The sequence below is a fragment of the Lonchura striata genome, chromosome 3 (assembly GCF_050655825.1).
Source record: "Lonchura striata isolate lonStrDom1 chromosome 3, ASM5065582v1, whole genome shotgun sequence".
In the NCBI taxonomy this organism is placed as follows: domain Eukaryota; kingdom Metazoa; phylum Chordata; class Aves; order Passeriformes; family Estrildidae; genus Lonchura; species Lonchura striata.
The window spans coordinates 102,075,737-102,093,398 of record NC_140705.1 but is presented as its reverse complement, the minus strand read 5'-3'; the positions used below and the strand labels follow the sequence as shown (position 1 = coordinate 102,093,398).

At 43.3% G+C, this 17,662-nt stretch overlaps 1 protein-coding gene across 1 annotated transcript; it reads right to left on the bottom strand.

The window, feature by feature from the left end:
* Positions 1–922: 922 nt before the first annotated feature.
* Positions 923–16,036, bottom strand: UTP25 (UTP25 small subunit processome component). Its single transcript, XM_021547571.3, has 12 exons — positions 15,898–16,036; positions 14,697–14,736; positions 13,266–13,515; positions 12,380–12,586; positions 10,192–10,280; positions 8,446–8,856; positions 7,202–7,421; positions 5,026–5,228; positions 3,626–3,808; positions 2,876–2,988; positions 2,236–2,481; positions 923–1,464 (listed from the first exon to the last, which is right to left on the bottom strand). The coding sequence occupies exons 1-12, from the start codon at positions 15,996–15,998 to the stop codon at positions 1,218–1,220; spliced, it is 2,310 nt and encodes a 769-aa protein (XP_021403246.3). The 5' UTR covers positions 15,999–16,036; the 3' UTR covers positions 923–1,217.
* Between the last annotated feature and the right edge of the window lie 1,626 nt (positions 16,037–17,662).

Here is a 17,662-nt window from a genome sequence, read left to right as displayed (position 1 = left end):
ACTACTGCTCTGTGCTGTACAGGAGACAGATGTCCACCAGAAGTTTGCTGGGGCTGGCTCTTAATTCTTGTGTGCTACAGCAGAGATATGTAAAATTACTAAAAATGCAAAGCAAGAAACTGCATGGATTTTCATGTCTACTAAATGATAACTACTGGAGTTCACAGCTTTTGAGGAATACAGGAATCAGGAATATGACAAAAATTGGCAGAAAATATGCAAGTCATTTACTCAAGGAGTATATTTCACTTTGGTGTATTTACTTAAGCCTTCTAGACAAGAACTCCCTCAAAGCTTATTACAGGATGTTTCCTTCTTGCATTTGGGCTGACACAGGACTCGCCTGCCCCTCTGGAGAACAATCTTCCTGCAGTCCTAGCATGTGCTTACCAAAACTAATCCTAATTTTAAATCCCTTTAAATTAGACTTTGCTTCCTGGAAGGAAAAAAAGAAAAAGGCAGCACCATGATGCTTCCATATCCATCTGCAACCACCAAGAGAAAACAGAAAAACCAACCACCTCACCTCCACCTGTGGTGCTAGATACCATCCTAGGGACATTTGCAATCCCCTGGTTTTGTACTTATCCCTGGTAAAACTAACAAGCCAGAGGGCCTGCTGGAAATAGGAGGTGAAGATATTTAGGTCATTCCAGGAAAAACACAAACCCATAGCCCCTACCCAAGCGCACTTAAGGATTCTCACAAGTGTCAACTTGAAGCAAGTCCAACTCTCCTTCAGTAACACACTTGTGCTATAGAGGCCTTGCCTGCAGCTCCCTTGTACAAGCTTACAGCATAGTGACTCATTAAATACTTGGGCATTTTCCTTATCCTAGACAAGAAGAAAACCTTCCCTTTGAGAAATGAAGGTGGGTTTGCTACAACTGAAAATGAAATGAAACAGTCCAACCAAAAGCTATTCATTCCATGAATCTTTACTGACCCATGAGTTTTTTAATACACATGAAAAATAGTTCTGGATTGATTTTGTTTCTACACAGAAAACAACTCCTAAGCCCCACGTTTTTCAATGACATCCTCCATTTCTTGTTGGGCAGAGTACTGAAATACAAAATTTAATCCTATAGGAACAATTTCAACAGAACATCTAACAAAAGGGAGTAAAATGTTTAATACTTTTTTAAAAAGCAATATAAAAATCTGCATTAGGAGTAAAATGCAGGTCCCCCCAATCACCCAGTCTGTAGGATCACTTAATCATTTTCTCCTGTAACAAAGAGGTGCACATTCTTCTTGGACTGTAGCATTTGAGCGGTGCGGTCTATGCCAACAACTGCAGCCAATTTCTGAGCATCATATTTGGAGTAGAGCACAGTACAAGTCCAAGTAGCATCCACCCCATTGTCTGTGGCCTTCAGCATGTTACAAATCTCACTGTAGAAGTGGGAGTATGTTGGTAACTCATAGAAAATGAGGTTCCTAATGCCTTTTATCGTATACCTGTAGGAGAAAAAATAAAAACCAAAAAATTTGAGGCAAATTTTACAGAATATGTATGTTAAAACATCACTCCTCTATCAAGTCTTCCAATTTCCATCAACCTCAATGCACATCAGCTGTAGCTCAACTTTACAAACCCTGTGTCATGGACTGATGACTAAACAGAGAAGTTGAATTTAGGGGGAAAATCTCACACTGCCAGGCACAATGACTTCCTCTAAAGTACCAGCCACCACCAATTTATGAAGTGGTCAGCTTCTACAGCTTGGATATTAATACAGTGAAGCCTGATCAGACCAAGCCTCATGAAACTTTTTGTATTTGCCAAAACATCTGCTAATAGAAAAAAATCCTGTTCCATTAGGAACTTGTAACAAATTTTCCAAGTGGCCTCAGCTTGCTGTATTGCATTATTGAACTAATTACATACTCCTTCCAAAATTTTATACATTTACTGTGTCACAAATAAAGGACCCAATGAATCCCATTTGCAGGCTGTATCATCCTGTCCTGACATCACTGGAACTTGGCAGCACTTACCTTCCTGAAAAAAGCTTTGCTAATAACAAAATATTAAAGTCTCTGTAAAGGGACTGCTGACAACAGGCAAGAACTTGAAAGTAAACTTAACAACTCTAACTTCAGTCAAAGAGTCCTCAGAGGGATCCAACAGATTCAAAAAGCAGCACAGCCCATCTCTGTTAAAGGTCAGACTCTACCTTCAGAACAGCACACACACAACTCAGAGGGAAAACTTGGTCCACAGCTCACCTTTTGTAGAAGTGGAAACGCTCAGTGAACAGTAAGAACTGCTTCTCTCCCTTGAGAAAGAAGCGCCTTGCTCTGCAGACAGCAGCCTTTTTTGTGTATTCACAGATGTGAGTGAAATTCAGGTCCTCTTTCTTGAAGTAGTTTCGAAGGCGCACGTAGTCGAAGTAGGACGGGACGTAAATGAGCGTGTGGGACATGATGGCATCGCGGTACTCGGGCAGAACTTTGTCGATGAAAAACTGAAACCTCAATTTTAAAAAAACAAATACATTTTAACCAGAGTGAAACTTCAGCTTTCTAATACTGATATGAGCTCAGACAAGAGTATCATCAAACAACAGACTGCCAAAGATTTTCGCTACATTTTTCCTTCTTTTAACTTCACAGGATTTCTGCATGTGGAGAAGATAAAAGGCTGTACCAGCATTACACAATTGTGGTAGAGATTGGTATTTCTTCCCCAGCCTTTTGCAAGGAGAAGGTCAGCATTCCCCTCCACCTGTGCAGAGCTCAGTCTACACCTGAGGACTAATGAAGATGTACTTCTGTGGTGAACCCACAGTGTGCTCTGCAATACGCTCCACTAAATCTGAAATTGCAGTCATTAGGGCACAGCAAAACACTCTGAGACGCACAGTACCTTCCATCTATCACAGAAGTTACACTGTCAGCTTCTAATCTCCGAAAAACATGAGGAAGCTGGACCACAACGTGGCTGATGGAGCCGGTGAGCGGCACGTTGCGGACGGCCACCTGTGGGAAGGAAGTTGGATGTTTAGGGAAGCAGCATTCCAAAGGCAGGCACACTGCAGCCAGCTTTCTGCAGCTCCCATCTAACAACACAAGGCTATTTTTAAGAAAACCAGTGCACACAGCTGTTTTTTAAGAAAGCTCCAATAGAAAGCTACTGTCATGATAGACAAACCAGGTCTGTTAAATGCATGATGACTGCTTATGCCCTGAATCCCCTATATTTGAGATGGTCTCCTGAAGTTTTTGCTTTTCCTGTTTCTTTCAAAACACTAACAGCTCATGCATCTTAAACAATAGCAGACAAAAAAAAGGAAGCAGATGAACTCTCCACTTAACACAAAATAAGTAAAACAAAATAACTTCAGTCTGTCAAATTTAAAAAAAACCAAAATCCAATTTCTGACAAGAAACAGCAGCTACTATGAAAGAAAAGCATCAAATAAACATCACTGCATGAAGAGCAGTTCTTTATGCCTCTGGCAGAAAGTCATGGAGATTCAGACTTGAACATCTGGGTGAGGGAAATGATAGGCACACAGTCTTTCAGCAACTGAGTTACAGAATTTTTCTGCAGATTGGGTTTTGTCTTCCTTTCCCCCTCCCTTCCACACCAGCATTCCAGCTCCTCTGAACTCACCTGCCCAACGTAATTGAAGCAGTGTTTGTTGAAGACAGAGTTAATCTGGGGGTCCTGGAGGGCACTGAACAGCAGCGTCTGCCGGTAGTACTTGGACCAGTTGTTGAGATTCAGCATCCGCACGCGGGAAAAGTCCACCCCGTGGGACTCCAGAGGCAGCAGGTTAATGTGCTTCATCAGGTGCTGCACAGACAGATGAAGACACATCACTGCTGACATCCCTGACTGCCTGCAAAGGCCTTAGCTGCAATGGGAAAGAGGGCAAGGACCAGCAAGGCAGCACAGAGTATAAACAAGCAGCATCTCCCAAGACACCACTGTCTGGAATTTACTGACCACAGCAAGAGCAATTTATTTGATTTCCTGCCACAGAACTGAAAGCTACCATCTCTTTAGTCACCAGGAACAGTAACTTTCTAATCTTCTCCTGGGGCACGTACAATGGAGTTGTTTGTATTAAAGCCAATGGGCCCAAGGTTTCTGAGCTAAAAGAAGACCAAGCACAGCTCAGCTCTCATCACATTCATGTCGAGTTTGAAGAAATTCACCGCATTTTGCCCTCAGGGAACAATGCCTAGGACTGGCATCCCTGCCACCACTTGGCAGGCAGTAACACCCAAAGGGAAAAACAGAAATCAGGCCCCAAGACTCATTTCTTGGATAATGTGTAGGCTCATGTACCCTTTCTGCAACTCCTGAGGAAAGAAGACCTTCTGGACTCATCCAAAATGCATATAGTGACATAATGTAGTCAAAATTTCTGGTCCAGGTACCTCAGAGGTGTTTTTACATGGAAAAGAAAACCCTACCATTTCAATCCTGAAAACTTCTATTAACCAAAAGCCAAAAAGCAGGGGTACTGCTGCAGACTAGCCACAATTGCCACTTGCATTAAATGTACAGGAAATACTTCATACTGTTTAACTCTGGACATGACTAATGCTTAATGTCTCTGCAGTCAGTGGAGACATGCACCAGCTCCTCTTGCTTTCTGGAGGAACCTGAATTAGCCTGCACAGAGTCCTCACATGGCTGCAATCTGACTGAAACACTGGGCAGTCAGACAGTTGGCATAATTTCTCCCAGATGTGATTAAAGGAATCATCATTCTCAATGCTCCAAGATAATTAACTGTGCAGAAAACACCTTTGATGTAATACTCTACTAAAGCACCGAACCAAGTTTTAGAGAGAATGTGTCCTGAATACCACCCAGAATCTGTAGAAAAAATATTCTTAGTATAAGGAAAATATCAGGGTGGAGGAAGGAAAAGAAATTAACATCCATGTCTAGAATCAAATCAGTAAAAACAGCAACACTGCTCACTGCCAAAACTGAATAACATCAGACCAGCAAGACACAGCACAGCACAAAAATGAACACATACATGGAAAACTCACCAGAACATGTTCCCAGTTCTGCATCAAGTAAATGTCTGCTTGATCAATTATGAGGATTTCTATTGATGACAAAAAATCAAAGTCTCTCTTCTTCTCCCCCTCTGCACCAATGACAGTCCTGATGCCCAGGGGAGAAGCAATGATGATGTCTGAGGAGTAGAAGGGTGCATAGAGTCTCATGCTCTTCTGCAGAATTGCAACCCCTGTCCAACAACACCAAGAGCAACTTCTCAGTTGACATCAATTATCAACCATTCTTCCAGGAGGCTCTGGAATGGTAATTTCCCCAATTTCCTCTCCCCACACTCATGAATATAGCTGGACACAACTGATCTGTCTGAAACTCTCCTTTCTCCAAAAAGTGCTTACCAATCCTAACACTGTTTGACAAGCATTAGGAAAATTTTCATGTAGTTTGGCAAAGCTGTATTATTTTTTAAAGATTTTTCATTATCTGTATAAAAATTTTTAATTGAAACATATTGTTTCTAATTTTCTGCTGAACAGGGGAATGAGGAGACTGAACAACTTAAGGAAAAAAATGCAGAAATTATTACTCTTTTCTCCCTGAATCCTGAACTTTGGGTACTACAGTAACTGTTACTTTAATCTGTCATTAAAGATTTGGGAGGGGAATCTCTTGACTATCAACTGCCTTTATTCACAGGGCTGAAAGATTTGCTACTAAACCACAAAGGACAAGGTTCTTCATGCTGCAGTGACTAAAGTCTTGCATCTATACTGCTTCTCACACCACATGTTGCAGGGTACATTCTGAACCAGCTTATGCATCACATCTCATGTTATAGACACGAAAGGGAAAGAATCAAAGGAGTTTGTGTCATAACTACGTGGCAGTATTTCTAGAACCCACAGTTTCCTGGTCTTAAAAATGCAGCTAGTGCAGACAACATTCAAACCACCCCCTTCAATCTGCCTAACAAAGTATCTCCAACTTCTCTCCCTGTCCATGTGAGGGCCAATAGCATGGCTTCAGCTGAAGGCCCTTCCAGGAATTCCAGAGAAAGCAGAAGGGACCACTCCTGCTGTCCATTTCAACCCAAGGATAAAAATGGAAAAAGAAATAAAAAAAACAAAGGTTCAATTGGTTGAATTTCCAGGAAGAAGATATCACTTGTCACAGCATATACACAGTTTAGAAACATCAAGTCTTTTTTTCTGTTTAAAAATGTGAAAGAATGGTGGTTTCAGTAAGGCATAACAAATGTGCTTTAAATTAGATCTTTGTGCAGAAGTAACAGGGTGTGCAGTACAGTAAGAAAGAGAAATTATTCTGCTTCTATAATTTGCTTCTCCAAGTTAACAGCACTGAAAGTTTCTTCAGTCATGTCTTAACACTTAGTAAGTGGAACAAGCAGAGTGTGGTATGGAAGAGGACTAAAAGGAAAATTATGCTACTGAAAGTAAGATGCTCTCAGCCCGAGAGATATTCACTGAGGGAAGGAAGAAAGACTGACTGCGACCTGCTCACATCCTCCACTGTATCATTACATTTCTCAGGGTGCCAATTTATCTTTCAAGGTGCAGTGTTTCAAAAGCCTCTGATCTGTCAAGTTAAGTTAGAAAAACTGCCTTCTCATCTTAGCAGCTCCAGGAACCAAGCCACTAGCTAGTTCTATGCATAGTGAGTTACTAAACAGCATAAGTTTACAATATTATATGAAACATCTCACATTTTCTTCTTGTCCAACCCTCCTACTTGCTGGCTACCCATTTGCTTCCATGGGAAGCACAGCAGAAAACTGCTTTACTCAGTATTGAGCTTTAATTTTGTTCCAACCATTACACGAGACATTTGTGAGCAGGCTAATTAAACCCGAAAGATTTTTTTTTATAACGTGAAAAGATTTTGCTGCATAATCAAGGCTATCTTCAAAATGAGGTGTGGGCAGTCCTGCTAGAATAAATCTGTAATTGCATTTTATATGATTCTGAATGTGATGTGAAAATAATTACTTGTCTATTTTCTCTTCCTTTATAAGCCCTGGCAAAGCAAGAAAGATTTTCAGATTGCCAGGGCAAAACCAGCAGGAATACCACACAGCCTAGAGTCTCACCAGAACTTCCAGCCCTGATAGCTCTAAGGCATTTGGGAAAATTTTGTTACTTAGCAATTGTGTACAAGCTAAAAATCATCTGCTCAATAGGTTATTACCGATTCTGAAGTGGTCATCAATGTTGCCAGCAAAGACGGCTTCATAATCTTCAGGTCTTTTCAGGTTGGGGGGCTTCTCTTCTGGGTCAGAGCCAAACTCCCCTTTAAAGCGCTTTTTATTACTGACATCTATTTTTTTCTTCTCATTCACTTCGAGGAGACTGATGAAAACATGCACAATCCGCAGAGCACATTCCCTGAAGGGCACTAGCATCAGTACCTGTGCAAATCAACAGTTACAGAGAATAACCCATAAAATACAAACACTCGCCATTAAGCGCAGCCTAATTAAACTTTTGGCTTGGATCTGCCCCCGTGGGGCATCCCAACAACCACAACAAGACCATTCTGACAAGCAGCAGGGAGGGAAGATGCACTGGGATGCAGTGCTCTTGAACTGGTTGCGGCCAGCAGCTCACTCAGGGTACCAGTACAGGGGAACTGAAACTAAGCATGTTCTCCTGTCCTCCCTAACCCCCAGGCAAGCAAGAGCTCCTGTGACACAGAGACAGGGTCAAGGGCTGGCTTTTGGATGGGTGGCAAGAGACTCTGCACAGAACTCCAAAATAAAAATGGCTAATGGGGGATTCAACACAGAAACCAGAAATTTGCCAAGCATGCAGAAAACACTGAAACCCAACTCTGGAATTGTTCAACAGGCAGCTGGCACACTGGTGACAGGCTGCCATAGCTGAATCCACCTGGTTATCAACTACAGGATGCTGTGAATCCAGGGAGGATTGATTGGTTTGGGGCCCACTCCCCCATATATGACAGGTGGCCTTGACAGCGGGGCTGGGATTCCCTGAGGTACAGAAAGAGCCTTTCATGCAGACAAGTGCCTAAGGACCAAAGAATTTCTGGCTCATCCCACACTGGGTGACAGCCTACAATGCACTACCTGCACTGATACTGAAGATTGTATGGAGGCACCTGTCTGCACTGGCAGATTTAAATATGGAAGCAGGAAAATTTGTCAGCCTGCGGTGACAGGGGGACAAAAAAAGAGATTAGGCCAAACTCATGGCTTGGCACAGAACCAGGCTGGCTAATAACCCTGAGCTCACTGCATTTTCCTTGGCCACGGAGGACAACTTCCAGGGATGATAAAGCAATGTAGAAAAGCATATGCCCAGGAACACATCACCTGAGAGAGCAGAAATACTTGTGGATAAACGACCAGGATGTTTGTACAGCTTCAGCAGGCAGCCAGGGTGGGGATGAGGGAATCAGAGCTCTCTTACCTTAGGCCTGGTGAGCCCCTGATCCCTGTGGTCATCACTGTCAGTGCCTGGCTTTCGATCCCTCCGTTTGGCATTGTTGCTGAGCACCTGGGCATTGGCCTTGAGGACGTGGTTCAAGGCGTGCAGGCAGTACGCGTGCCGGATCTCCTCGCCGTTTGTCAAAGCATTTCTTTCTGGGTAGAACAAGTCCCGGTAGGAATTCATGATACAGAAGAGCTCTCTTTGTAACGGGGTAAAAGAGGAATCAATTGGTTTGCCCGCTGCAGACAGAAATTGTTTATTCACTTTTGGCCAAGTGGATTCCAAAGGCTTGTGGAGATGAAGCTGTTTCACGTCAACTTCTTTGTCTGCTTTCAAAGTTTTATGTTTCTCCAAAGTGGAAGAAAAAATTACTTGACCCAGCCTTGGCCACTGAAAAAAAAAAAAAAAAGCCAACAACGCTGAGGAGTTATATGCACCCAACCTTGCACGCTTCAAAGCATATCACCACAGCTGGTGATATCTACTTCAATCAATTTCATGAAATTAAGGAAATAATATTTTCATAATAAAAATGGAAACCTTTTTTTCAATATGCAATCCCTTTTAGAGTCTGCCAGGATAAATAACAACACATTTTAGCTTGGTAGATCTGGATGGATGTTAGAATGATGTAACTCTTCCCATACCAGATGAAACTGAGGAATTTTCTGCCTAACCTGCCCAGTGAATCAGAGGCTCAAATAAGATGAGAACCCTGGAGTCCAACTGTGCTTTGGCCCCACTGAAGTATGTGCTTTGATCAGAGAACAAAATAAGACCATTAGGGTTTAATCCCAGAAGTTGTGATACAGTTGTTAAATGCAGTCTTGTTGGTTGTCTGTCTGATTATGAACAGTTATCAGTGTACTAGGGGAAAACTCTAAGCCTTCTGCTATGCAAGCTGTCCCCAACTGTCCCCATAAAGTAGCCACACCAATTTAAGCAAAGATATATCATGCATTGCTTCAGGTGGCACTGGTAATTTTGGCCACCATGTGCCAAAAAAGTAAATTAAAATAAAAAAAAAAAAATCACAGCTTTCTCTCTGACTAACTAACCATTGGATATCTTCCAATGAATGTCACCCAGCATATGGCTGACCAGAATGGGAGGCAAGTCTCCAAAACAAAATCAGATGTGGAAAGGTTACGAAGCAAAGGTTTGTCTAAAAATGAGTATTTTGAAAACCAATATTCTCTGTCAAGCAATAAGGTGGGTTTCTGGTAATGTAATTCACATATTATTGCCAGAATTAAGTAAAAAAGTAATATAAGTAACAAATTCCCCTTCACTGGCTTGTAAATGTGTACAAGGACAGAGCCATCCTGAAGCAAGAATGTGAAAGTGCATCAGAAGTACCTTTAAAATGTACATGGTCACCTCAGAAGTTCAGCTGCAGAGCTCATCCCTGCCATTGTGCTGCCACCACCCAGAAACAAGCTCTGCTTGCACCCCTTGTCAAGATTTTGGGACTACAGCTCAAACTCTAAAGTTTTATGCTTCAGGTGTCACCATATGCTTTCAGAACAGACTTCACATTTTAACTCTTGCTCAGCAGTAAATGAAGAAGAAAACAGTTCAACAACAACACAGTGAAAAAACCTTGATAATTCTAGTGCCAGCAGCTAATAATAACAATTGTGATCCACTTCACCTGTATAAAATAAAGGATTATTTTGATCCACGCATCTTTAGGAATGATGGATGGCTACAGAAAATTATTACCTGACTTTGATTTGAAGTTTTAGGAAGCGTAGACATTTTCTCTATTTCTTTTTCTTCAAGTTCTTTGTCCATGTGTTGCTTAAATGGATCTATTTACAGTAACAACAGAAAAATAGCCTGAGAACTATTGCAGCTAATAGTAGAATAAAGTTGCAGAATGGATTTGCAAATGAGATGAACCATTTCCATGCTGGCCAACACCACAATTAAAACTAGTTACTTCAAAGCACTTGGAGATGAGAGAAAGGATGTCAAATTCTCTCTGTAAAGAACAGAGAGAACAGATTTGACAGATTGCTTTTAAGAAAGAAAAAGAAGCACTTACAGAAGTACTAGAATTTTCAAGCACTAATCAAATGTTAGACAGGAAAACAATATGTAGTGGAAGAGTGGCAATTTTTTTGCCTTAAGCTCTGACATGTCCATTGCTGGCAGGTGAAAAAGGCTGTCTAAAGACCCAAGTGATCTTGCTAACCTTCCTAATTTACAAACAGTTTTGCCCAGGGCTTTGGCCAGTGATATAAACACAGTCTGCAATAAAGCAGAGAAATATTAGGCAAGTTTTAGAGAAGGGTGGCAAAATTTGCCTGGAGTGAGGAAAAAGTCTGATTTATCTAATCAGCATTTCTTTTTGGAAAGGAAAGGAGAAGCAAAGAACTGTTAAATCACATTATACTCAAAGACACTGGCACGCACAAAGTCACATGCAAAGTTAATTTTGAAAGCCAAGCCTTGTATCCTGCTTGCAGCACAGCAGCATTCACTGCATAAAGAAAACTAATTAGGGAACACTGGTGCTTGCCAACAAATATCCAGCCCACACACAAGTAGCCAGGCAAAAGTCAAGATATTTACTGATCATGACACTGAAAAAAAAGTGAGAAAATCTTTCCAGAAAGAGAAATGAACTGTATATAACTTAATTGTACTGCAGGGTCTCTCCTCAGATGGGTTTTAATGATTCCAATATTTTCTCAATAAAGTAGAGGGAGTAATGGGATGCATTTTAAGGAATTTTAGTGACCCTTGGAGCAGAGTAGAAATTCATCCTCTTTCTGTTATCGTGGGTGATTCATTTTCTGCAATAGATTATAAAGACACTTCCAAGCTGCAAGAACCCACTGAGAAGTAGTGCATCATTTATAGGTAGAACAAAGCTGTTAGGATACTTAGCATGCAGTTGGAGAGCTACTGTTCTCATTAAAATGCAATGCCAGCAGCCTAAGTCATATTCTCATGGTAACAAGAACGAGCTGTTTTTTCTATCACATGGCCCTTTGATGCTTCCACACATTTCATGTATCACCCAGGCTGCCTCCCAGATCTAATGTCAGCTGCTGCTCCAAGATGACAAGCCAGCATCACTAGGGATGCTACAAACATATTTCTCTCTCTCAAACTATGCCATCTGATATTAAAGGCACAGAGCATTAAATACGAGCAGAAGCTGTGCAAGTGCCAGTGCGTGCCTTGTCGCTGGAGGATCACACACCCGTGCAACACAGTTATTTTGTTACATATGGTGGGACAACTCCAACACCAGAGCTTCAGATGCATCCATCAGTGCACTAAGATTCTGGGATACACCCTTAAAAAACATTACATGTGCTCTGCTGATGCTTCATTCTCTCCTGACCCTGGTGCAGACTCTTCTGCATAACCTTCAAAATTCTGAGAGTGACAAGCATTTGTCTAAATTACTGTTGCTGCTCCAAGCTTCTCAGAATCTGACCTCTAAGTCCACTGAGATGTGAAGGATGCCCTAACAGGTCAGCTTTGTGATTATCTCCTGTGCTGTTTGTGCCAAGAACATCTTCCATAGTCAAGTGCAGCCTTGCAGAGCTCTTTGTATTACAGTAGCTTTTAAAACTACTATTAAAGCAGCAGAACAAGGTAACACCCTCCACACACTTTTCTAGTTTAAGCTTTAAGTTTACTTTAAGCTTTACCAGTCATAGCAGAAACCCCACATGAATCCCAGTTCCAATCAAGGTCTATAGAGAACAAATGGTTCAGCTACACATCTGCATTAGTGTTAAGGGTCCCTTATGCAACCAGTTGACATGAATAATGTAGTGGAAGAACTCAGAAGCTGGACAGCCCATTGCTAGGGTGTTGGACAATTTAAACATGTTTACAGATACTGCTCTAAAGGCAGATCCTTCAACACAAATACACAACTTTTTACCTTCTGGAAGAGCTTGTGAAGAACTGCCGTCTCTCCTATCTGCATTGCAATCTCCACTCTCCTCTTCCATGAAATTGGTTTCCAAGCTAAATTGAGATTCGTGTTTCACATCAGTAAACTCCTCAATTACTCCATGACGTGGGTCACAAGAGGTATCTGTGCCATCAGCCTGCTCCTGGCTGAGCATCTGCTCTGCTGGGTCTGTGGCTGTCCATTTTTAGAAAAAAACAGGTTATTCTCTCCTGGAAAAGTTACTGTCTGTAGATGTTGTTTCCTTTGAGTTAACGATTTTCTCCTCCCAAAACTCTTATCAAAAAAGATAAAAGCAGGCTTTGTACTCTACCATAAAGATGACTTTTGGCTAGCATGCCAAATGTTTCTGAGGACCCTAAATAACTGGAAACTATTAAAGGCTGACTCCTCTCTCCCAGCATTTCTCTGCAGATTTCAAGAATAAGGACACCTCACTGTAAAGGCGAAGTTTTCTTGCAATTTCCACATTCTTTCCCATGCTGTGAGGCAAACCTTCCCCTCCTCTTGGTGGCACAGCCAAGCCAGATGCTGCTCGAGAGAACAGCTTGTGTCTCCCATGAGTGGGTGAGAACCCCTGGTCTGCTGCTCCATGTGGATTTCCCCTGTGCTGCCGCACAAACAACATCTGAGGAAGCAGCAGCAGGCTGTCTGGCAGAAAATGAGCACAGCTACCCTTTCCCCTGCTAAATCCTTCAGCAGCTGCTGTTCCCACCCACACAGAGCCAATGGAGCAACAGAGTCTCCAAGGCAGAAGAGCACCCAGCCAACAAGACAGTCTACACCAGGATCCTGGCTAAAAACCTCCATCAGTCAAACAACATTCACCAAAAAAGCATGGGAAAAGACAAACTACCTTCTTCCTCCTCTGGAACATCATTCTTATCTTCTTCACCTTCCTCTGCTTCTCCAGTCTCCTGGGACCCTTCACTGCCCATTTCTGCCTCACTTTCCTCAGCTTCTTCTGATTCACTTTCATCTTCCTCTTCCTCACTCTCAGACTCAGGCGAGGTCTTCAGCGTAGCCAGCAGCTTATGATATCCAGAGACCTGTTCCACCTCAGTCTCCGAATCGCTTTCTTTACTTGATTTATCAGAATCCTCAGACTGGAAAGGAAAACATGAGTATAAACAGCAACAACAGTAACAGCCTATAAAGCAGCAGGCAAATACCCTTACCTCTACTTGCACTATTATGTTTCCCCTCCCACATTAAACTTTTACATAGATGCAATGGAATTTTTCAAAACCCAGCATTTTATGCCAATAATTACGTTGGACACTTCCATATAGTTTTTGAAAGCATCTTGGAAGACAGGCTGAAGTGCCTCTTTCTGCAGCAATTTGACTTTGAGCACCACAAAACCCAGTTCTTTCAGTCTCAGCTGAGTAAGGACATTTGATCTCCACAGGCAAAGCATTTACTGAACCAGCATCAGTTTCTTGTAAGAAAACCACACACTTGTAGAAAGGCATCCATACAAGGGACAGAGCATGCTGGAAATGCTTCTGGCTTTCAAGAAGGTAAGTGAAATTACTGTCAGTGGACAATGGTTCCCTGGGGAGCTGGTCAGGTTTGGTTCAGCTGTACAGCTTTACACTTTGAGCTAGCCAGACTTTAGCCAGTTCTGTCATGGGCTTGCACAAACCAATGTCCACATTATAGCCAAAACCATAGTGAAACCATGAATATCAACACAACACCATTAACTCCTTTCTTAGTTTCTTTTAGCCCAAAAAGGAAAAAAATCAGTAAATACTACATTAATGCACAAAATTGCTAAAGGAAACAAAGGAAACAGAGTAATTCATTTTTCCAAATTAAAACTTTGAAGTCTTTTATTAATCTGATGATAAAGGAGGTTACCAAATCCTGACTGAAAGAAAAGTAAAGCACTGGCAATCTGAAGAAGGAGTATTAACATATTTCTTTGTTCAACAGAGAACAAAGTCTCCTAACTCATGCAACACTAAGTTTATCAACATTATTAAAACAACTTAGAGCATGATCTGTTTTTCACTGTGACCAATACACAAAAAAGTTAAGAACTGCTGTTATTTCCTGCTGCTTCTGCCCTCTGATGGTATGACAGTTTAGAGGCACACATTACAGAGAATAATTCAGAGCCACATAAAAATCACATTCATCTTTTTCTCCTAAATACTGGTTTTCTAAGTGGAACAACTTCATCAACCTGAATAAGCTGGAAACATGAAATGCTACGTTCTTCACTTCACTGAACAACACAAATTTAAAAGGAAGGAAGGAAGGAATAAAAGTACATTACCAGTTCGCATATTTGAGTTGCTTCTGGTTTTCCAGAAACCCTGAAAAGAAAGCACTAAAATATCTTATTCTGCCAATGATGTCACACACAGGATGAAAGAAATGAGGGGGAGAGTTAATTGATCAGTTATGCAAGTTAAAGGAGTTAAAAGTAAGCTTAAAACCAAACACATGTCTCCCTAAGAAAAGACTGGGCATTTACCCTCTCAGGTGATGTAACCTCTGTACATGAAGCCTAAGTACTCAGGCATTACAACTGATCAATAAAAATTTTGAAATAAAATCCAGGCTAATCAGAAGATTAGGTCTCAAAAGGAATTAAAAGAATCTAGCCACAAGGGTAGTTTGTAAAAAAGTTAACCAGAGACAGAGACTACTTCTAGCGCTAAATACTGGTCTGTGAAGTGGGAAAAAGGCACAAACTAAAGGAAAACCAGCATCAATTAACCAGTGTTGGGACTGCAATTCTTCAAAGCCACTGTGGAAGCTGAGCTTAAACTAACCACAGTTCCTTCAAAAATATACAGAGTCTTGTGTGGGACTGAGCATCACTGCACAGGGTGACACACAGGACATTTCTTCCAGCAGGCCTTCCCCATAGGGCAGGAGGGTCCCAGGGGACACACAAAAAACAGACCTTAACACTGCGTGCCTGCTCCTAAAGATTCGACAGCAGCACCACAGATCACACGGCACCGGGACTAAGCAGCTCTTTCCTCAGAAGTTTACACGTGGGTACAAACGCAAGGCGGTCATTTTGACACACGAGCATCCCCCCGAGGAGGGAATGGCTCTTGTCACACAGATCTCAGCTCCTCTATTTTCATACCCTTTCCCAGGTCAGAAAAGAGCACGGAGTAAACAGTGGGAAAGCTGGAATTCTGACAAGCCGAGAGACCGGACTGGTATCACAGCCGGGATCCACCTCGCACTCGTCCTTTTCCCCACTCCTCGGGACAGCCTCCGGGCTGCACCACAAGAGTTTACATTTGCTGCAGGAAAATCCGAGCCGAGATTTCCTGCTTTCCATTCTGCTTTCGAGATTCCCGGCTCACGAGCCGCAGCGCTGAGACCCCTCCTTCCCTCGGGAGCCCGGGGGCAGCGTGCGAGGGAGCGGCGGCCGCCCGGGCCGGCCCCGGGCTGAGCGCGGCTCCTCGGCCCTGCAGCCCCGGCACCGAACGGCGGGGCAGCCCGGCACTCACTTGTCATAGAACGGGTGCTCCTCGCCGAACTCCCGCAGGTGCTTCTTCTGCTTCTTGCTCAGGCTGCGCAGCAGCTGCCGCCCGGCTCGCCGCTTGCCCATCGCGGCGCGGCTCCCCACGTGCGCGCCCGGCGCGCTGCGCTGTCGCACGGCGGGGCGGCGCCGCAGCCCGGCGGGGCGGTGCCGCAGCCCGGCGCCGCGCCGGGGAGGCGGGCCGGGGCGGCTGCAAGGAGAGGCGGAGGGGGGTGAGCTCTGCAGCCGGTGTGCCGTGCCGCGAGGGTGGTTGTTCCTGCGGACCGCGCCGGGGAACAGAAAGCGCTGGCAGGGAGCGCTTGTCCCAGACTGTGTCCAGATTCCACGCCGTCCCGAAGCTGCGGCCCCGGGCTTGGTGCGGGCCGTGACGCGTTTCCGCTGCCGGAGCCGCGGGGAGGCCGGCGAGCAGCGTGCTGGCGGCGGGGCGGGCGCCGCAAGCGCGCAGCCTGATGCTGACGGAGCGCAGGGGGACGCTACTGGAGCCGCAGCAATTTCTCCAAGTGCCCCGTGATCTGCAGCGCTTTGCTAAAAGCTACACATCTTCTCGGAAAACTTCTACAGTCAGGCTAGAGGAAGAGGCCCAACACAAGTCCTTAATATACAGGCTCCCTTATTCTAAAAGCAGTCAAAACCTCCAAATGAAACCCCACTAAAATCTGGCTCTTCTAACGTGTCACTGCTGAATCTTACTGAGCGCTGCTTAAGCATGCTTTACTGCATATTTCAAAAACAACCATAAATTGTGACAAATAAAGTGAATTCATTTTCAGTTCTTTGCATTAAAAGCTCTTTATATTCTTTGTATCCCCGTGTTTCTGTATGGCCTAGCTCTACTCTTTAGTAATGAGGGGCTGTAATTTGTAAAGCGAACACAATAGGTTTCAGTTTGTCTCTGGGAGTACAAGAACTAAGTGAGAGCAACATAATTCCAAAGAGGATGGAGACATGGAATATTCTGTGGGAGAAGAGTTTAGCATTTGGATTGTGGCTTCTTGACTATCTTGACCTGAGGGCTCCCGTGGATTTGACTGAAGCAAGCAAGCACATGAACTGCACTTCAGTTACGCAGAAGCCTCCAGGAGTTACTCCTGCTTGTTGTTAGCCCCACGGTCTGTCCCTTTTATATACCCCTCTGGCTGGGGGGAAATTGTCTTAATCCAAACCATTCTACCAACCTGCTTTACTCAGTACCCTGCAGCACACAGACAGCAGCAGCAGTTGGCTGTGCCCAGCAGCAGAAATTCCCTTGGCAGGTTCTGTCAAAGCTAACATGTTATGTAACAACACTAAACGATTTCCAGCTAGCAGGGCTTTTTGGTGAAGTTGGCAGTCATGCTCTGTAAGAGGAAAAATACTGCAAATCAATCCCACTTCTGTCAGGAATGTGAAAAAGGCAGTATATTTTTATGTTGCAAAATTGTTTCTTGTTGACTTACAATTTTGCATTGGGAGACAGCAGGAAGAGCAGAAGTGGTAAGGACTGAATCAAGAGAGCTCAGGAACTCGTTGGGGATTGCATTCTTTTGTATTAAAAAGGGAAAATTATAGGCTGTAGCTCGGACTCCAGTGTTGTTTGTACACTCTTTCCAAAATCCTGGCTATGGTATTTCACACTACTTTGTGCAGTTTCAGTCTGCTTTTTGTTATCAACTTATGAATTAAAAATGCATGGATCTCATTATTTTGTGATGTTCTGAATGCCAGCACTTGCTTCTGTGGCCATTTATTCACAC